This window comes from Lagenorhynchus albirostris, chromosome 9 (genome assembly GCF_949774975.1).
Source record: "Lagenorhynchus albirostris chromosome 9, mLagAlb1.1, whole genome shotgun sequence".
NCBI classification, from domain to species: domain Eukaryota; kingdom Metazoa; phylum Chordata; class Mammalia; order Artiodactyla; family Delphinidae; genus Lagenorhynchus; species Lagenorhynchus albirostris.
The window spans coordinates 89,919,914-89,941,020 of NC_083103.1; the positions used below are offsets into that span (position 1 = coordinate 89,919,914).

Below are 21,107 nucleotides of genomic sequence, written 5' to 3' on the forward strand. Positions count from 1 at the left end.
GGGTCCGGCCCGAGGGCTGGCACCATGCCTGGCTCTCTAGCACTGCCCTGGTAGAGCGAGGGTGTGCGGTCAGTGAGGGCCGTGGAGCCAAGCTAACGCCGCAGGGCCTGCGGGCGAGGAGAAGGCCGAGTCTGCCCCGTGTCACCCTGCCCACGGCTCCCAGGGCCCGAGGCAGGGCCGCTGGGCAGGGAGTTGGGAAGCAGGCTGCTGTGCAGGTGGGCAGCTGGGTCAGCAGTGTAGGATCTTCAGGAAGGCCTTGCGGAACTCAATGTTGAAGGTGGTGTAGATGATGGGGTTCACGGCGCTGTTGACGTAGCCCAGCCACGTGAAGGCGCTGTACAGGACGGGTGGGATGTTGCAGTCACAGTGTATGTTCAGGATGTGGGTGATGAAGAAGGGCAGCCAGCAGATGATGAACACGCCTGGGGGAGAGGGGGGCAGTCAGGGGTGCCTGGGGCCGGGGAGGGCGTGGGTGGGGAGGCTGCACCGGGTGGGGCAGAGGGGGAGGACCCGGATCGCGTGCTTCAGGCCCCGCCCAGGCACCAAGGCTGCAAGAGCACCGCAGGGGGAGCCGCGGACTTGGATGCTGGACCTGCCTCTGACCCCAGTTTGCAGTCATCTCACCTCCCTCGGCCTTGTTTTCCTGCCTGTGCAGTGTATATAACGATACCCACCTCATAAGGGAGGATAAAGGGCTTGAAAACAAATCCGAACGCTTAACACCCTGACACGGGTCAGCTGGTGGAAATGGCTGTATCTACTCTACTTCCTCATCGTCTTTGAGACGACCTTCCGCAGAAGCTGGGAGTGGAGAGTCTGTTCACTGCCGTGGGGAACGCGCGGTTGGGGCCAGAGGGAGAGCTGGGTGCGCAGCCACTTAGTCCTCTTGGCATCCCCACGAGGAAGGCGGGAAACGGAGGCTCGGGACAGCTCTGTGATGTGCGCAAGGCCACTCCACTCTTGGTGGCACAGCCGAGATCTGAACTCCAGTCTATCGAGGTCCCCAAGTGGCCAGGCGCTTGCTACGCTTTCCCCCAGCTTCCCCAGCCCTTGGTGGACACCCCTTGCTAATCCCCGCCTGGTGACACAAGGCTGTCACGAGTCCGACCTCCTGCCCACCTCTCTGCCTGCCTCACTCAGGACCTCCTGTTCGGTGGGACGCTCCGTGGGGAGGCACCGTCTGCACAGAATGCCCCACGGGCACACAGGAATTCCCCGGGGATGGAGCAGTGCCTGGGAAGGGCAGGGCCACAAAGCAGAGACCCCCAGGACTGGAGCAGAGGCCCTGGCCAGAGCCCGCTCTGCCTCTCCCAGCCGCGTGATCATGGGTTGGTGCCCTAACCCGCTATGACCACGAGCTCTCATTTGTAAAACCAGAATAGTGACACCTGTCCTTCTCATGTCATAGGACTGTTGGGAGGCCAAAGGGATGGTGGGTGTGGGTGGGTGTCACAACTGCCCTGGGTGCTGCCTGGAAGGCAGAGACACATCAGTCCCTCCATCCTGTCCCCGTCACCCACATCAGTCCAGCCCTGGATTCTTGACCGAGAATTTATTCTAAAGCCTTGTCTCACTCACTCTCATTTAGATCGGGGGCCCCCTCACAGCCCCGTTTATCGTTCACAGCTTTGGTCCCACCGGGTCTCGGTTGAGGCAAGTGAGTTTCCTGATTCCTCAACAACAGCAATATTAACGACGCTCGTGTGTACGGCTTTGTAGTTTGTAAAATGCTTTCACCACCGTGTATCATTTGATGACCACGACAACCCTGAAAAGTAACCTGCTCTCTACTGATGGGGAGATGAGAGAGAGAAATGACCTACCCAGGGTCACGAGGTTCTGGGGGTCATTATGGTAAATTGGTCAAGTTCAGATTCTGAAGTGGGACTGCCTGAGTTTAAATCATGTGTCCTCTTTGATCAAGTGACAAAAGCTCTCCGAAGCTCAGTTTCCACGTCTTTAGGACGAGCATAATTATAGAATCTACCTAGTCAGATATGTCCGTGGGCTTGACCTGTGCCTGAAAAGTGCCAGTCCTGTGACCTAGCAGCCATGACTGGGGGGGATGGTAAGTAATGGGACCTACAGTGATGGGCCCACTGCTCAGCCAGGGCCGGGCAGAGGCGGGCTGTGTCCCGCAGCCAGGGCCGACTCACCGAGAACAATGGCGAGCATCTGGGTGGCCTTCTTCTCCTTCTGCTGGGAGAGCTTCCTGCGGCTTATGGTCTTGAGAGAGGTCCGGGTTTTGCCGTTGGGCATGGTCTGGATCTCAAAGAACTTGGCAATCCTGGTGTGGTCTTTGGCATGTCCGTTCTTCTCTGGTTTGGCAGGACTGTCAGGTGTGCTGTGGAGGCCGTGGTGGGATGCGTTGGGGAGGGTCAGCTGGTGGTGGCTGGGCGCGATGGGGCTGTACCGGGTCCTCTCGGGCGGGCTGGTGCTGGAGAGCATCTCCATTTCCAGTTCCTGGGCTCGACGGGCAGCCTCCTGCACAGAGGCAGAGAGCTCTGGGTAGAGCCAGGCAAGTTCTCAGCCATAGCCACCCAGCCTCACCCGGCCCCTCTGGCCTCACCTGGCCTCACCCAGCCCCACCCGGACCTTCATTATCCCCCTACGGAGACTCCTACGAGCACCACAGGGTCACTCTGCCAGCGAGGCAAGGGGGATGATCATTTTGGGAGGTAGGGACTGTCTGGGGGCAGGACCCAGGGCCCAAGGCAGTCCCCACCTGCCAGGTCTCGCTGGCTCCCTTCTCAGAGCAATCCCCAGGCAGCCTCAGCGACCCCACCACCATTCTATGGGGGCTTTGTACCTGGCGCTTCTCTGTTAGGAATGAGCAACACTCACTGAGTGCCAGCTAAGGGCCAGGCGCCAGCTGGCTGCCGGGAGTAAGTTACTGACTGGAGCCAAGTGCCAGCCTCCAGGACCTCATGTTCTAACTGCATGAGGGCAACCCTGGTCTTCCTGCCAGGCCGAAACAGGGGCTGTCAGGCTGACCCGAGGCCCCTGTACCAGCACTCACAGGTGAGCCCCATTTCTCCTGGTAGACTGACGCAGGGGCCGAAGGGTGGACCCCTGGGTCCCCACATCTTCCTCGCTGGGCTGATCTTGAGGGCCCTGGCCTCAGGTCCTTCCTCATGCTCTCTTATTCCAGGACTTAGGGTCTCAGGCTGAGCTTCTGAAACGCAGCCTCACTGCGTGCCCAGGTGCCCCGATCCTGAGTGCCTGTCTCGGCCCCTGTATCTCAAGCGGTTGCTTGGAGCCCTGCCCTTGCAGGTGAACAGTGAATGTTCAAGTGAAGAGCAGGGGCCCTGCTTCCTGAGAACACCTGACCTGGACTTGGTGTGCAGTTCTCTGTGGCATCCCTGGCCCATCCTCTTCTCACCCCTAGGGGATGGGACATCTGCTGCTTGGACCCTGGTGCTCCTATCACTGAGCAGACCCTGGGGTCTGCTGGGATTCTGCATCTCTGGTCTCTACTTACAGGCTGCACTTTACTGTGAGCCCCATGCCCGCTCTGCTCCCTCCTCCCCCAGCACCCAGCCTCCAGCCCCAGAACCTGCCTGTCTGTAAGGCAGCGTATGCAAGTAGAAAGAACACGGGCATGGATTTCAGAGAGTCACTTAGGTCTGGACTCAACTACTCACTCTCTCACTCACTGTTTGGCCTGGGTGAGTTACCTAACCTCTCTGAGCCTCTCTTTCTCTTCTATAAAATGAAGATCCATAAGATCAAGAAGACTTAACCTCTCAGGGTCGCCGTGAGGATTTGATGAGATACTAGGTGCTCAGTTAATGGTCATAGCCATTATTATTATTGTTATTGTTATACGGCCAAGTCCTTTCTCCCAACCATTTCCTTGTGCTAGGGGTCCCTCTCTGTGCCTTGCAGAATTGAGCTGTCTTGCTCCTTGCCTGCTTACGAGTGTGTGTGGTAAGCCTGGCCTCGGCTGAAACAAAGTGGGGGATCCTGAGAGGTGCTTATCCCTTTGAGCAGCTGGTGAGGTCTTCGAGAATCATGGCAGGTGCATTTCCCTAGAGGCAGAGACCAGGCTCCAGGTCCCTGACCTGGACACTTACCACTCTCCGCCTGTTCACAGGGAAACTCCCATTAGACTTCATGATAACGGTGCAGAGTTTCATGTCCTCAGGGTGAGTGCAGTTGCCCTGTGGAGTGAGCCAGCACATGGGTCATGACGGGGAGTGGGCTGGGGACAGAATCCCAATGCAGGATAGTCAGACTGGGCACAGGAGCTCAGAGGAGGGCAGAGATTAGGGGGCTGGGGGCCTGAGGAGGCAATCGAGGCAAGGGTGGGCTCGGTACTGTGATGGGAAGAGGTGGGCAGAATGAGGGACAGCAGGGCCCTGACTTTTATGTGGCACCTGCTAAGGGTCTGGCACCCTAGTAGGCATGCTCAATCCCTCTCACACCGAATCCTCAAGACCACCCTGTGAGATCTGTATTTTGATTCACGTTTAACAGATGAGGAAACAGGCTCAGAGAAGTTAAGCAACTTGCCCAAGGTCACTCAGCAAAAAAGTGGCGGTGCCAGGATTTGAACCTGATGTGTCTAAGCCCAAAGCACTTGTTCCTTCTGTGCCCACATACCGTCTTCCTCAGGGAGGGCTGAGCGGAGGGAAGTCACAAGACACAAGTATGGAAAAGAAAGGGAGGCAGAGGAGGGAAGCAGGCAGGAGCAGGTGAGGTAGAAGGAGGTTTGAACAGAAGAGGACAGAGCATGGGAGATAAAGGAGATGGGATGGAGGCCTCAGAGGGGCAGAAAGGGAGACAGAAGGGCCAGAGCGAGAAAAGGAGAAAGGGAGGACAGCAAAGCCGTGGAGTTCCAGGAGCTGCTGGGTTCAGACAGTGGTCTCCATGCAGAGTCCTCTCCTCCCAGGATGGTCTCCGCCCGCTCCCCACCTCCGACCCCTGGAGATTCAAGTTGCCCACTGAGGTCCCAGCCTTCGAAATCTGCCCGCGCCCGGCTCCTCGGAGCTCCTCCAGCCTGGACCCCATGCACCCCTGGGTCACGGTTAGGCAGGGACGTCGGGGGAGGGGATCTCGGGACCTTGAGCGGGGCCTTCAGGTTGGCCCTGAAAGCCCGGCTGCTGCGCTTAGTGTTGACCCGCTTGCGCCGCCTGCGGAGGACGATGTAGATCTTGATGTAGACCAGCAGGGTGACGAGGAAGGGCACGTAGAAGGAGACGATGGAGGAGTAGACCACGAAGGCGGGGTTGGCGATGATGCATTCGTTCTGGTCTGGGGGGGAGGAGAGCCCCAGGTGGGTGTGTCAGCAGGCCCCCCGGGCGACAGCGCCATCCCAGTTACCGAGAATATGACTAGACGCCTAAGGCGGCCTGGAAACGTTAGATGTAAGTAAATGTGCAGCATAAATCAGAGTATTAAAAACAACCATGAGCAGAAAGCCAAGCTGTGATGACTGTTTCCAAGCGTTTCCATTAATATCCCCTCGTTACTTCATCATTAGTTTTGTCATCCATGAGCACACGAGTGGCGCCACGGTTTTGGGGACAAAATGACGGAAGAAAATGATAGAAGCAGAGTAACCTATTATTGTAGCCTTTCCTGTGTATTGGCGGGAGGTCTGACACCTTTTAATTTTAGGGACAAGATGACTTGGTCCTCTTTGCTGAACTCACCTGTGTTCCAATGTCTTTCCAAGTTCCCCTCCAGATCTAGCAGATGTCTATCCTCTTTCCAGATTTTCCTTTCCAGATTAATCCAAGCACGTTTAGCCCTATTCCTGCTTCTTGGAACTCCCATGACACTTAGATCTTGAACCGCGTGCTTTCAAGGCTTCCTTGTGTCCTGTCTGGTGATGGTCTCTGGAGGCACACCGGTGTCATCTATCTCCCTGACGGTCGCTGTGCCTCTTCTGTCGGAGGCGCTCCTGACTGCCTTGCACAGGACACAGTCACAGTGAGCTAGCCTCCTACTTGTTTCTACCTTTCCTGCTCCAGGTGGCTCAGGCCTGGCCTGGGATTGGCCGGCCCGGAGGCTGCAGCTTCATTATACAAACACTATTATCAGGGGTGATGGAGACCCGGCAGCCTCCGACCCTGTGTGCACACACACAGACAGGCACACACGTGCATTTTGCACGGCTGTCTGGTCTGCTTCAGTTCAAAGTTGAAAATGGCCAGGCGTCCTTCTGAAGCATTATCCCCACTCCTCACCCAGCTCCCTTGTGCTCCAGGCCATTGTTCCTCTCTGACCTTACCAGGTACAACTCGGAGTCAGGCTTGGCCCAGGAGACTCAGCCTGGCCTCAGTCCGAGGTGGCGGACAGGCTCCTGATGGGTCACCACCCATGTCCGCACCAGGGTTTAGCTCCCTCAAGGTCCTGCACAGGGCCAGGGCTGGGGCCAGCTGAGCCCCAGGCAACCAGAGGCAGGACTCACCTGTGTTGTTGAGTCCGAAGAGCAGCGGGCAGGAGATGGTGAAGGACAGGACCCAGACGATGGTGATCATGACGGTGACTCGGCGCTTGGAGCTGTAGCGCGTGTTGTAGAGCATGGGCATGGCCACGGCTGTGTACCTGTGAGGGCGCGGGGCGGGAACCTTGAGTCTGGGGTGCAGGCCCAGGGACCACTCACTCCACAACATTGGCACAACAGAGACCCCACTTTGGGAGGATGGAAAGTTGGTCCACCTCCTGTTTACTCTAAATCAACGCTCTCCTGCCCCCAACTCAGACAGCAAGGACAGTTGGTGACTGCCAATCAAGTGTTTGCTGACTGACCGGCTACCATTCCATCCTGGACCGTATCTGCCACTCCAGTCTCCCTGCTTGGATTTTAGGCTTTTCGAGGGGCCACGGCCTGGGTCTTTGCACCTTTGAAACTGTACCCCCTGCACCTGTGCTGGGCCCGTGACGGGTAGAAGTGTTTGATGATGGATTGGTAGCCAGGACCCTCAGAGCAAGGGTTAGGTCTCATTCAGCAAAAAATAATAACAATGGTAATTGTTTGTGATGCCACACATCGCCCTACCCAGCACTTCTGAGACATTAGTTCCATTCATCTTCCAAGAATCCAGCAGAGGGTGTAGAGCCAGGGCCTCTGGGAGTCCATGTGGCCCATGTGTGCAAATTAGTAAAAGGCTCTGGGGATAGAGCTTAGCCAGGTGGGCAGAACCTGGGCCCCCTTGGCCTTGTGCCCTGTGCTGGACGCAAAATGCACAACCAGATACGAGACCCGCATGTGGGCAGGTACCATCATGCCTGGTTTGTAGACAGTGAAACTAGGGCTCTGAAAACATCTGCAATCTGCCCGAGGTCACGCAAGTAAGAAGTGATAGGTCTAGGGCTTCAGTCAGGTCAGGGGCTTTCTCCTCTGTGCCTGTCCCTGTCTGGGTATTCTTTGTAGCATCACTGCCCATAGACAGTCTCCCTTTAGGGGTCCTGTCCTCTCCCACACACGTGCACACACTCACGCGTGCACGCGTACATGCACACATGCACACACAGACACGCGGACTCACAGGCACACAGCCAGCCGTATAGCATCATGGACAGAGCCTGACCCTGCAGAAGAGGTGGGGCAGCCCAAGAGGTGAACGGTCTAGGTCCCCTCCCCCATCCTGGCTGGGCTCACCTGTCGATGCTGATGGCACACAGGTTCAGGATGCTTGCCGTGCACATCATGACGTCCAGAGTGACAAAGATATCACAGTGGATCCTGCTGAATTTCCACTCGCCCACCACCTAGGACAAGGCAACATAATGGGCGGACAGGAGAGGAGATTGGCTCAGGCACTGTAGCTCGGCGTCCCGGGGCAGACCGGGCCATGGGCTCAGTGGGGGTCTCGTGGGGCTCTGCCCGAGGGAGGAGAGGGGCAGCCATGGGAAGCTGTACCCACAGGTGTCTGAGGTCCTTGCCCCGGCCCCTTCTCCTCCTAGACACATAAGGCCACTTTGTGCCAAGAACTTTGCTAAAAGAAAGATGACCAACTTACTCAAGTGCCTCAGCTTTGAACCCTCACCTGTAGAACGTTTGTGTGAACACCCTGTGATCCTCATGTTACCAGTGAGGAAACCGAGCCTCAGAAAAGTGCAGTGACTCGCCTAAGGCCTTTCAGCTCAGCTCCTGCCCTGCCCTGGCCCAGGTTTCTAGGGGAGCCGGGCTGCTCCTTGGTGTATGGCACAGAGTTGGGACCCAGTAAGTGTCTGTTAAGAACAGTGGTGAAGACAGTGACTATGAAGCAGTGAAGACGTTTCTGCTCCTTGTTACACTTAGAGAGTGAAAGAAGGCAAGCCTGGACTAGAGCTTTCAGAAGAGCAGGACGGGCTGGGGAAGGTGTGTAATGACACATCCCTGCTTCAGTGTAAAATGAGGAGCCCAGCTCTCGGCAAGAGCGTTTTGCACCCCTCTTCCCCCCCGACAGACACATTCCTACCCCCCATGCACACCCACACCCTGACACCTCCCATTTACACACACAGGCACACACAGCAGGCTGGCCCTGGCGGCCGTGGAAGGTTGGAGCAGGCCCCATCCCTGAGGACAGAGTCAGGACAGGGAGATACGACTTGCACTACTACCTATCGGAGAAAAGGGGAGCAGGAAAGCCCCTCCCCGTGACGGGAGCAGAGCAGGACCCACTCTGTGGGGCACAGCAGGGCAGCAGGGCTAATTATAATGCTTACTCTCAGCACTGGCCTCTTAGCTGCTCTCAGGCATAAAACCAATTGCTGGCATTTAAGCACAGTGATGGGAACTGCTTGGAGGAAACTGCAGCTTTTCCCAGAAGACAGGAGGCCTCTCGTGTCGCCATGCTGGCCAGGTGAGCTGGATATCCGGGGGCCAGGGAGGCAGGCACAGGTGGACGGGGATAGAAGAGGCTTCCCTGGCATCAACAGAGTCTACCTTTAAGACACTACTGAGAGGGTCCCAGGCCCACATGGTCTGTGCTCCACCTTGGCGCCCTCCTAGGACTAGTATTTCCAAACTGCTGTCATTCCCCTGGGGTTCTAGGTCTGAGATATCAGGGCCGTCTTCTCCATCCTCCCTGCTTCCTTCCGTCCTCCCTGCCTTCTCTTCTACAGACACTTATTGGACAACTTACTATGCGGCTGGCTGTGTCCTAGACTCTGGGGCACAGTGGTGAACAATCCTGACACAGCCTTCAGGGAGCTCTCAATCCCTGCCCGCCAAAGGCTTCCTGGAGGACAGAAGAAGGCGGGGCTTCCTCCGAGGTTCCAGGAGCAGCTGCTCTAGAACGCAGTTAGGGGCTTCTGGATCAAAGGCTCAAGAAAGCGTGTTGATAGCCACTGTTTACAGAGCGTCTCCCGTGGGCACATACTTCATCTCATTTATTGTGCTTAAAGCTTGGACAAGAAGGGATTGCTTGTGTCCATCCTTGGACGAGGGAATGCAGCTGAGGAGTACACCCAGCTAGTACGCAGCAGGGCTGGAATTTGAAGCAAGCTCTTTGGGCAGCACATCCTGTGCTCTCTCCTGAGCTGCCTTGGAGGGGACAATCTAGCTTGTCAAAAGAGGAGATGATTATGTAAAAAGTACTAGATAAACACAAAGTGGGAAGGGAGAGATTGTAACGGCAAGGGTAGACTAACGGGGTCAGGGAGGAAAAGGACTTGCCCAAGAGCACCTGATCATTTAGTAACAAAGGGAGTACCGTCCCCCAGCTATACTAGTCCCACTTCAGGGCTGTTCCCTCCGCACCTTTGGACAACATTCCTCAATATTCTTGCACAGAATGAGACCGGTGGGATGGGCCTCAAGCTGCCTCGGCTAAATCCTAACAATAACTTGTACACATGTGTCAGGCACGGTTCCAAACACTTTACACTCATTTCTATGGAATGTGACGGCAAACCTCGGAGGCCACCGCCCCTCGAAACCTCCAGCAGCTACACCCCTGCCCCTACACCCCACTCTGGGGCTTTGCACACTTTTTCCTCTGCCTGCAGTGCAAGTGCCTTTGCTCCTCTCCTGGCTAATTCTTCTGAAAGCATCACCTCTGCCTGCGAGCCTTCCCCAACGCCTCCAGGCCTGGTCCTATGCTCCCCGCCCCGTTGTGCTCCCACGTCTCCTGTGGAGGCTGCTCCCTCGTCATCTCCATCGGGCTGCACTATAATGGCCCTGCCATGGCCTTGGAGCCCAGCCCCAGGAATGGGGCAGGATGCAGACATGCTCACACCTGTTGACTGAGCGAGTCAAGAACGGGGATCTGAGTCTGCCCATTTTCTCAATCGCATCTGCTTTTCTGGAAAATTCACGAGGCAAAGCCTCCTCTCAAGGGCTTGTGAGGCCAAAATGGCCTATGCAGACAAGCAGGCCCTGGCTCTCTTCTCTCAGTGTCTCCAGGTGGAAAGTGGTCAGGAATCGAACCCGGTTCTCTCATTCCAAACCCAGCGTGCTTCCCGTACACTGAGCAGCAGATGCCGACATGGCAGGCTATCAGAGGCATTTAGCATCGCTGGGAATGGAACAGGATGGGAAATTCTGGACAACGAGATTGTCTCTGGAGAGGGTACAGTATATGGTTGGGAGGATACTTTAACAGGATGTTGGGATAGGGTGAGACTCCACTTGAGACATTCTCTAGGGACAATAAGTACCCGAGACAATGTCGCAGGGCCCACTGTCCAGCTCTTGTTTGATGGGAGAGTTTGAGCACTGCCCTATGAGATGCCATTCTTCACCCTCCCCTGAAACACTGAGCTTTACCTTTAAAATAATGTGAACAGGTATGTTTAAAATATGTGTGTCGAGAACCTATAGATTCCTAGGAGCCCTAAAGCTCAGATGTGGCTCTCCCTTAGGGGCTCTGGGTAGGGGTGGTGGGTCTGGAAGCCCCAGATCCCACACCCAGAGTCCTGGGCAGAGCAAGCCTCCCTCTGGAAGAGGACACCTCTTTGCCTGGGCATGGGGAGGGTCCTTCAATGTGCAGAGGTGTGGCTACCTATCAGCATCTTCATCTTCATCACCTTGGTCATGACTACTTTTACATGGTGCTTACTATATGCCTGCCGCCATTCTAAGCACTTCTCATATATTAACACATGTGATTCTCAAACAATGCTATGACATAAGCACTGTGATTATCTTCATTTCTAGATGAGGAAACCAGGCGCAGAGAGGTTATTTGCTTGGCCAGATACCCAACATTTTTTACCTGATGGTCTGCGGCCTGGGAACCTCCTTTTCAGGGGAGCAGGCAGGGAACAAGTGTAAGAATCAAGAAGGCGTTCCTCGGGGAGAGGCCCTCAAACAGGATGTGGGATGGACAGAGTCTAGGGGTCTCCACAAACGTGCAGTCATGGAATAATTGGACGGCTGGCCGGTGGCGCCTGTATGGTTTTAGGTTGTATTGTATCTATTGTCTGTTTCTTGTTGGTTGTCTCTTAACATTCCGGTCAGTTTGAAAGTTCCAGCCTGTCTGAGCCGTGCTAAAGGAAACCAAGGGAGTGATGGCCCAGAGCTCCATGTGGGCCCGTGTGGTAATGACAACAGGAGCCCCTGGGGACGTGGAGACTGTAAGACCAGCCTCTCCTCCCCACCTCCGCTTCTTCTGCTAGATGTCTCCTCTGCTCAAACCTACAAAGGTTTCATGTTTTCTTTGAAAGGTGGAAGCCTTCCCTCCCAGGCAGGGGCTTGTCTCTACGGCACAGGTAAATTTCCCTCTCGTCCGGGGCGGGGAGGTAACAGCTCAGAGATCTTAGTGACCTTGGCATTGGCTTTTTCCTGAATGCCTGGTCAGCTTCCCTTGAATCCAGACTCCACCCCCAGAACCCAGGGCAGAGAAAGTGGCGGGATCTAGCCTGTGCCCACCCAGATCCCCCAGGTCCTCCCTCATCTGCCTGCCAACTCTGGAAAGTGTCCTCCTGGAGGTGGGTCCCCACTTCAGGACTTCTCAGTGATTTCCCCCTTTGCTGTGTGATCCAGGTAAAGACAGGCAACTTCTCAAAGCTTCTGTTTCCTCTTCCTTAAAGTGAGAAGAATGATATCGAGTCAGAATCACCACGAGTATTTGCTGAGTATGTGTCCATGGAATGCCCGGCAGCGCCTGGCCCACAGCAGGGGCTGCCTACTCACTATTCCGGGCTCAGGGCTGGGCTCTGTTCCCGGCCAAGCAATGCGTCTCCATGTGGTCCTTCCCCAGGAAAAGGGGTACAGCACAGTTCACAGCAGCCTTGAGCTGGAGGTCCCAGACACAGCCTAGGACACACGGAGGAGTGGGGAGGGCAGGGAGGAGAGCGTGGAGCAACAGCCCGCATTCCGAAGCGGGGAGAGAAGGGTGAAGATTTCAGGCCCGGGAGCACGAGCCTCCGCCATCCTCAGGGATCCTTGTCGATGACTCCCGTTCTCAACACGACCTAATGAACCAACTCTGGGGCCCGAATTCCAGCTGCTGTGCGAGGCTGGAGAAGTCACCTAACTTCTCTGACCGTCTGGCTCACCACCCAGAAGATGCTGTGAGGGCTCGGTGGGGAGATGCTGTATGTGAAGGACTAACGCGAGGCCTGGCACTTACTAAGCGCCTTACAACGGGTAGTCGGGATTGTTAAGGAGACGATCTACCCATTTTGTAAGACTGAGTCCACCCGAGAAGGCGCACTCTTGGAGGGAGCCAGTGAGGAGCCTGGATCCTCCCGGGGAAGGCGCCCGAGCACAGCAGGGGCCCAGACCTACCTCCAGGTAGACCACCCAGGGCATGACGAGCGTGGCCACTAGGAGGTCGGCCACAGCGAGGCTGACGATCAGGTAGTTGGTGGTGGTCTGCAGCGCCTTCTCGCGGGACACGGCCATGCACACCAGCACGTTGCCGAAGACGATGACGAAAATGAGCAGGGTTAGCAGCATGGCGTAGTAGTTGTAGTGGGGCCTGTCGGCTTTCCCTTCGGACCCGTTGAAGGGCCGGCTCCAGTTCCGGCTCTCCAGATCGTCATCGTACCAGGACAGGTTCAGCGGATCCATGGGAGCAGCGGGGCCACTGGGTAGCCAGGCTCTGGCCAGGAGAAACGGACACAGGGCGTAAGCAGGAGGGCCTCCCAAAGCATGCTGCCACCCACAGAGGGCTCCGGGGCTAAAACGTACCATGGGAGGTTAAAAGAGAATTCTCCAGCCTCAGGATTTAAGGTTTGCATCCCCAAATCTTTTTAAAACATTGGGGCCTGCTGCCACTCTTCTGCTAGCAAGTTCTTGCAGATGGTAAAACAAATGAGAAAGTACAATTTTTTAACTATAATAAAATAGATGATCTTGAAAAGAGCTGATCATTCATTCACCCATTTATTCAACAAAAAATTAAGTGCATCCCATGCCCCACACAAGTTAGTGAGGAGTTCAGCTTCTAGTGGGAAGACTAGAGATATGCATTCATTCATTCTTAGTTCTATAAACGTTTATTGAACATTGTTCTGTATAATGCTAGAAACATAGTCAGGAACAAAATATGCATAGTTCTCCAGCTCACATTCTAAAAGGAACAATAGGGGCTTCCCTGGTGGCGCAGCGGTTGAGAGTCCACCTGCCGATGCAGGGGACACGGGTTCGTGCCCCGGTCAGGGAAGATCCCACATGCCGCGGAGCGGCTGGGCCCGTGAGCCATGGCCGCTGAGCCTGCACGTCCGGAGCCTGTGCTCCACAACGGGAGAGGCCACAGCAGTGAGAGGCCCGCGTACCGCAAAAAAATAAAAAATAAAAATAAATAAAAGGAACAATAGCCAATTAGCCAAACAATTAAATCTATGGGTGGTAGGCGCTAGGAAACGGAATGGGGAGAGAGACACAACATAGTTTAGGGATTCAGAGAAGGCTTTCCTGAGGAAGTGATGCCCAACTGACACCTACAGGATGCAGTCAGGTAAAGAGTTGGGAGCCAGGGGAAGGTCCACATATAGGAAGCAGGTAAGCAAATTTCAGAGCTGGAGAGTAGGTGCCACGTTGGAGGGCTGGCGGGAGATTCGGGACAGCTGGAGCACAGAGGGCTTGGGATGGGCTGAACTGGAGGCTGCAACATCCTCCACCACAGAGGGCCTTGTAATTCACTCTAGGAGTTTAGACTTGACCCACACGATCAGATGTGCCTTTCAGAGAGAAGAGTCTGACTGCTGCGTAGAGAACGGAAGTGTGGCACTCAGTGGGGTGGCAGGACCAGCTGCAGGAACCCAAGGAAGAGCTGATGAGGTTCTGCATTTATGCACTGAGAGCCCGGCGGAATGGGCGTCGCATCTCAGGGGGGAAACACTTCCTGAAGGAGGCGTCATCGGAGATGAAGTAGAAGGAGTTAACCGGGCAACTGAGTGCAGGGGAGATGTTCCAGCCAGAGAGAACACAACATGGTCCCAAACAGCAAATAATTCTCTTTGGCTAAAAATGTAGGGCATGATGATGAAGCTGGGGAAAATTAAACTGGAGGGCTGTTCTTGGGCCAGAACGGGTCTTGTAAACTTGGAGCCCCTGAAAGCCTGGGTGCAGAGGAATGACTCCATTGGATTGCTGCTTTGCCCAGGTCGCTGGCTATGCGGTGCAGAGGGGATGTTAGCGGTAAGTGAGGTTGTGACTGTAATTCAGGCGAGATGGTGATTGTCTGAATGAAGGCATGGGAATGAGCATGGAGAGGCGTGTTCAGAGTCACTAGCTAACTTGGAAGTCAATTTCATGGAATTTGGTCATTGGATAGGTGTGGGGTGGGAGAGGGGAGGGGGCAGGCAGGGAGACAAAGGAGACGAGGATAACTCCGGATTTCTGCACTGCGCTCTTGGAGGCTGGGTGATGCCTGCTCACTGAGAAAAGAAAGCAGAGGGGCTCAGAGGCAGTGGGCATTGATGAGCCTGACAGCCTGTGTTTCAGTTGTGATTGAAACATAATGCACATATAATATAGTTGGCTTTCCTGCTAACAAAAGTGTTCCTCGTTCACACAATGGAACTAAATGATCAGTATTTCAAGGCATTCCACACAAAGCCCCACGACTTCCAGGTGCTTTGCTACCCAAATGGATTTGAAATCCAGCAACTTATGCCATTCGATCTGAACATGGTACCATGTCGAAATCAGGGAGGAGGGCCCACCAGCCGCAACGGGTCAGAGGGGACGCCGGAGAAGGGTGTGCCCACCTCTACACCCTCATCCCTCTGACACATCTGCTCCGCCAGCTCTCAGCAGAGGAGTACAGATGATGTCCAACCCAGCACCACCACTCCGGAGCCCCTTAGAGAAAACAAAATGCCTAATTCCATGTGGGGTGACATGGAATGCCACCATGCAACAAGTCTTCCAGTTCCACAGTAGTGAAGCACTATGTCATACTGATGCTGCACTGGGCAAAGCCCGCTGGTACCTTTTCCCATTTGGAGCACACAGAGGGAGACCTGCATGTATGTATTGATCAGGCAGCAGGGGCTGATCGCGCCATTCATTTGCTCAGTCAGCATCTCTTGAGCTTGCTGGGCATAAAGCATTGCGCCAGGCACAGTCAGGGGCCTGGAGACTCGGAGACACACTCCCCTCCCCCAGGATCCTGCCTGTTCCTCTCTGCCCCTCCTCCCACCTCTTTAGTCCCTCTCTGGGTAGGACCGGGAGCATCTGATGGGAACTCTCAGCACCCTGTCTCCCCCACCCCACCCATTCTCCATACCCAACCAGACTACTGTTTCTGCAACAGGATCCTGACCCTGCCCTGTGATGACAGCTTCATCTGCTTGCAAAGGAGATGATAGTTTGCCAAGTCTTTTTCTTTTCGATATAGTATCTCATGTATCCTCAAAATAACCTCGAAGGCTTGTAATTCTTATCTCCACTCTACAAATGAGAAAAGTATCTGGAAAACTTCTTTTCCCTTGCCCCTACTGACCAATCCCTACCCATCTTTCAGAGCAAGCCTTGCTCAGAATCCTCCTGCCCTGGAATCAATCCCAAGTCCTGCTGGCTGGACCATCTCCCATCTTCCTCGGGGCTCCCAAGGCATTGTCTCATGGTTGCATTCTGGAACATTCCCCATTTTTGTGTCTGTTTTGTTCACTGGGGTGTAAACATTTCAAGGATTACACCGTGTCTTGCTCATGCCTCATCTTATTCGTGGAATAAACAAAAAAGCATACTCTCTTATTTTTCTCTTCCAACTCCTAATGCTGTGATTTGCAGGCAGTAAGTGTTTAACAGCTGTTTGCAGAATTGAATCAAAGGCTCTGTGAGTCCAACTGGGAAGAAAACCCCTCCACACTTGAAATGTAACTGTTAACATAACCCATCAGATCAACAAGTGACCAAAGAAAGATGCAGCCCAAGAATATCATGGGTGTTACATGTTGGTCCCCAGAAAGCAGACTGAGGAGGAGGGCAGCACACAGGAAATCTATTGGGGATACAGGGATACTCAGACACCAGAGAGCATGTGCGCATGGGCACAGCCAGAGTGTTCATGGAAGGCTTCCTGGAGAGGGGAGAGCTTCAGCTGAGACTTACACTATGGGTACAGTTTCAATGGCAAATGTGAGCGTTGCTGGTTGGGGGCGGGGGAGGGGGTGGTGGCTGGCGGTTAGCACTTATCTGTGCTGCTGGTTACTCTGCAAAGCAAGTCTCACCAAGGCTAGAAAGGCCTCATGCATTTAATTGTCAAACTGAGCATTCATTCTCAATTGTTCTTGTTGCTTTTTTGCTGATACAAATGTAATACAATTACACTGTAGAAAAAATGAGAAAATATGGAATATGCCTAAATACCTGTAGATTAACCAGAGCCCAGGGTGAGCTCCAGCTTCTCCTGTGTCCTTCCGAGTTGGGGCTGACACCTCTCACCCACAGGGGATGCCTGGCTAGCTCTCAGGCTGATTCGGGGTTCGGGCGTCAGCAAACCCACCTCCACAGATGGGGTACTCCGGCATAAGAGACACTAGTATAACATAGGAGCTGAAGACCAAAACACCTGGGTTAAATCCCAACTCTAGCCTTACTAGCTCGGGGGTGTCGGCCAGATTATTTGGCCTTCCTGAGCCTCAGTTTTCCCATCTGCAAAATAGGGAGAGCAATTACTCTTGTGAGGATTAAGTAAGATGAGGCATATGTGGCCGGCACAGGTGAACCCTCATGGAAAAACCAAACCAGGCTAAATAATTCAATGAAACAAGCGATTAGACAACAGGCCTGAGGCTCCTAGAGATGAAGTGGCAGGCGCTGTCCAAATGCAGCCCATCAGGCTCACAGGTCCTGCTGGGCTCCTCCTGTGACATCCTGTTGCCTCCTACCGCTTATCCTTGAGAAGTCTGTAGACTTTTACAGGCCTAGGCAAAGGGAGAGGGATTCCGAGATGCAGCAATCGAGCCCTTGGGAAGGAGTGAAGGAAAGAAAAGACGAAATGTATTCCTGGGCAGTGTGCAGGATGAACCTGAGAGACCCTCGGATGGGGTCGCAGCTGGCCTGGAAGAGTCAGCTTTCCCAGGCCGCCTGCTCTAACCAGGGACTGTGATACCAACGGCCATACTTCTTAGGCTTTAAGACAGAATTAAATGTAAGATGCACCATTGTCTTAGGTACCCCTAGGGAAGAAAAAATGCCATCTTAACCCTGACACTGCTTTAAGATGGGGTTGATCGTGAAAATGTGTTCTGATTTCAGAGACATCAGAATGTTAGAGAGGATATGCATCTTAGAATGGATAAAAGATAGTGACCTCCTGGAATTTCTCTTCTGGCATTTTCTCAGGAGGCCTGAGAAAACTGCTGGTCCCCAGGCTCCCCCTGTCCCATCCCCAGCCCCTCCTCTTTCCCTCCTGCCCAGGGCTCCAAGGGGCATCAGTCAGAAGAAAGCACAAAGGAGAGGTCAGGCTATGGTCTTCCTCGCTCCAAGGGCACCCGAGGGACCCCTCAGATCCCTGCCCCTGCCCTGCACCTCGGACTTCTCCATCTGTGTCAGAGCCTGTGCCTGTCGGGGAAGGGGAGGGCTCCAGGTAAATCCGGCCTGGTCCCGGGTCTGGAGAAGCCAGGTGAGATCAGTGCCTACTCTGGGGCTCCTGGAGGTGGGAAATGCCGCCCAACAGCTCGCAGCCTGGATGTGCCAGGATGGTCCAAATGTCTTGATCTTTTTAAAAAAGGAGATGGGCTAAATGTATGACCCAAGGAGAATTATTCTTACAGTTAGAAGACCTCAGATAAATAAGATCCCATATCATAGAAAAAATTTCTCTTGTGAGAACAAGCCTTTTGATTTGGGATTATGAAAATGTGATCAACTTGCTCACCAACCTCCACACGCCACCTCCACCTTCCTCCCAGGCGGCTCCTGCCTCGTGCGTAAGAGCTCCGAATCGCGGTCCCCAGTCAATGTCATTTAGTGAGCTCCAAACACATGCATAGTCACAGCCATGTCTAAGCTCTCAGCGGGTTAGCTACTGGGTCCTATCTCCTCGGAGAGGGATGGATGACCTGAGCCTGCTGCTGTGGACTGAATCGTGTCCCTGCAAGGTTCGTATGAAGTCCTAACCCTCCATGTGATGTTTTTTGGAGATGGGGCCTTTGGTCGGGAGGAGGTCATGAAGGTAGGGTCCTCACGATCGGATGACTGCCCTTATAAGTAGAGACACTAGAGAGCTTGACCTCTCTCCCTGCCGTAGGAGCAGCCATGAAGAGAAGCCATCAGAGAGCCAGGAAGGGAGGGCTCACCAGAACCTGACCGTCCTAGCACCCTGATCTCAGACTTCCAGCCTCCAGAACTATGAGAAAATAAATTGCTCTTGTTCAAGCCACCCAGTCTAGGGTGTTTTATGAAGGCAGCCTGAGCCGACAAAGACCCCTGCAGACGCAGGCCTCACTCACGGAGCGGCTGCCTCTCCCCCAGAGTACCATCCTCACCTTCCCTGGGCAGCAAAGTGGGGCAACTGCTGTTCCCTACACCAGCTTTGCCAGCAGAGTTCCCAGATGAGGATCCAGGCATGCTCCGGGGCCACCTAGGCTCTTCTTTCTTAGCTGCCCTGGCATGTGGGAAAGTGGAGGGAGCCGGAAGCACAGGGAAACTCCATCCGTGTGGGTGCCAGAAATCACCTGCGCCTTGCGTGTCTCCAGGACTCATTGCCCTGCCTCCACGCAGAAGGGCAAAGACCTACTGAAAGATCTTCCAGAATCATCCGCGCTGGTGGTCAGTAGCCCTCCGTCAAGTTCTCCTAATGGCTCGCCCAACTCTAGCCTGCTGTGGCACCTGCTGTCTTCAGAGCCTACGCAACAGAGCTCCCTCACGAGCTGTCTGGGATGATGGAGTTGTATGGGGTCATCGGGGCAAGTGGAGTGTGGGCCGAGGTGTGTCCGGCCCCCAGTGCCTCTGCCATTACCCTACCTGCTTTCCAACTGTTAGCATTTTCTGTGTGTGCTCTAATTTGAAAACTAGCTAGCTCTCAAGTTGAGGAGTGCTGTGTGAGCCCAGACAGCCACCCGGGGCTGAGCTGGCCCACGGAGGCGGCCCAGGCCAGCGGCCCACCGTGCTCAGACCAGCCACTGCACAGGGGGTGGGGGATGGGGCAGATACTGCAGCTGGGAGGAGGGTGGCCAACCCCCAGCCTGTAAACAGAAACAGCTTCTCACAAGTGTGTTGGAAGAGAGAACCTCCTTTGGAGCTCACAGTTCGAGGCTGACACCCCGAACCGGTATTTTCTCTTAGGAGGGACTTGGAGGCCGGTCCCTGGTCCCTAGCCGGGTGGGATGGGGCGAAAAGGGTCAATCTGTTAGGGCACCTGGGACCCTGGAGGAGAGCCGGGTGGTCGGGAGGAGAGAGGAGAGGATTCCATTCTCTGGTTTTGACTGCATCCGGCAGTGAAACTCTGGGGCGCCGGCCGGGAGGAGGGGGGCAAGGAACGCTTGGTGCTGTATAAACTCAAGCAACCTGTTTCCCTGGTGCTGCCTCCCCCGAGAGGTTGGCATTTAAAGGAATCAAATTGTCTAATTAAAATTTAACAATCCCTTATCGGGCTCGATGGCGGGTGAGACACTGCTGTCTTAAACACATCACTTTTCCCTCTTTTCTGAGACTTGAAGCATTTCAATGAAAAAGAAGAGGGGGGGCAGGGGGAAGCGCTTCGCATTTGCATTTCAAAAGCAGCTTGCTGGAGTTGGGTGGGAATTGGGAGTGAGGGGTAAGGGGCTCCTCCCCACGACCCTGGTGATTCAGGTCACCCTCTGCGCCTCCAGACAAAGGTCCAGGCTGTGACTTGGGTCTGGGCCCTTCCCCAGCTCCTCAGGCCGCTCTGGGAAAGAAGGGTGGGAGGGGAAACGGTAGGGAGAAGCCCCGAGTTCCTTCTGTCTCCAAAGGAAAAAGGAGAAGAGTCACCGAATGAGGCCTCACTTACTGAACCCAGGAGGGTGGCCTCAGCAGGGGTTCCCAGAGCCCTGGGTCAGGCAGCCTCGAGAGCCCTCCGGGCCCAGACCTTGGGAAGGCTGGTGACGGGCACAGTCACGTCTTACCTGGAAAGGCTGCCCAGCCGGCGGCTGGGGAGGTGGGGAAGGATCTGTGGGAGGAGGGGTAGAGGAGGAGTGGAGAGGAATGTTGGGGAGGGGAACAGGGGAGACTGAGCTGTGAGGCTAGGGTGAGCATCTTTCTCCTCGCCCTGAGCGTCTTTCCCGGCGTCCCGCGCAGGGGAGCTGGGGGGTGAGGCGTGGGTCTGGCTCAGGCAGCAGCAGCTGGAAGAGATACGGGTTGCTTTTTTGCAGCTGTTGGCATGGGACGCTCCAGGGCTCGGGCAAGGTCCAGCTCCCAGGAATTCCTAGGCTCCACGAGCTCAGGAGTGAGACTCTCCCCGTGGCTGCCGCACCCACCCCCGGAACCTGAGTGCTGCTGTGGGCTGGGGACAGATCTGGACTGCTGTAAGAGACCTAGGCTAGTGGGGAAACCTGCCTGTGATGGCCTGTGGGGAGGGGAGGCCACACACTGATGCCACCCCCAGGTGCCAGGCCTGGAGAGCCACCCTGGTCCAGCCTGAAGTTCCACAGGGGCAGCTCGGCAGCAGAACTTAGGTTATCTCTGGCGAGAATTGCCCAGGTTTCCTTAGAAAGGGTGGAACAGCTCGGGTAAATCTCTCTCCCATTCTCTGGCTGTGTCTGGCTCCACCCAGCTGGAGCCAGGATGGTGGGCACTGTCTCGA

The 21,107-nt window shown here is 54.9% G+C and overlaps 1 protein-coding gene across 2 annotated transcripts; it reads right to left on the minus strand.

Annotated features, from left to right (window-relative positions):
- Positions 1–228: 228 nt before the first annotated feature.
- Positions 229–12,985, minus strand: DRD2 (dopamine receptor D2). Of its 2 annotated transcripts, XM_060157954.1 has the most exons (7): positions 12,674–12,985; positions 7,613–7,722; positions 6,419–6,555; positions 5,066–5,256; positions 4,077–4,163; positions 2,157–2,484; positions 229–422 (listed from the first exon to the last, which is right to left on the minus strand). In XM_060157954.1, the coding sequence occupies exons 1-7, from the start codon at positions 12,956–12,958 to the stop codon at positions 229–231; spliced, it is 1,332 nt and encodes a 443-aa protein (XP_060013937.1). In that variant the 5' UTR covers positions 12,959–12,985. The 2 variants fall into 2 exon arrangements, with proteins under 2 accessions (XP_060013937.1, XP_060013936.1); XM_060157953.1 differs by lacking the exon at positions 4,077–4,163 and having other exon boundaries at positions 12,674–12,958.
- Positions 12,986–21,107: the final 8,122 nt, after the last annotated feature.

What these genes read in the sequence shown, in the direction of transcription:
- DRD2 (XM_060157954.1), bottom strand. Translation starts at nt 12,958, where the DNA reads ATGGATCCGCTGAACCTGTCCTGGTACGATGACGATCTGGAGAGCCGG. An exon ending in CTGTGAACAGGCGGAGAGTG is followed by an intron (nt 2,485 to 4,076) that starts GTAAGTGTCCAG and finishes GCCTCTGTGCAG; the next exon opens with GAGGCTGCCCGTCGAGCCCA. An exon ending in GATGCTCGCCATTGTTCTCG is followed by an intron (nt 423 to 2,156) that starts GTGAGTCGGCCC and finishes CCTCTCCCCCAG; the next exon opens with GCGTGTTCATCATCTGCTGG.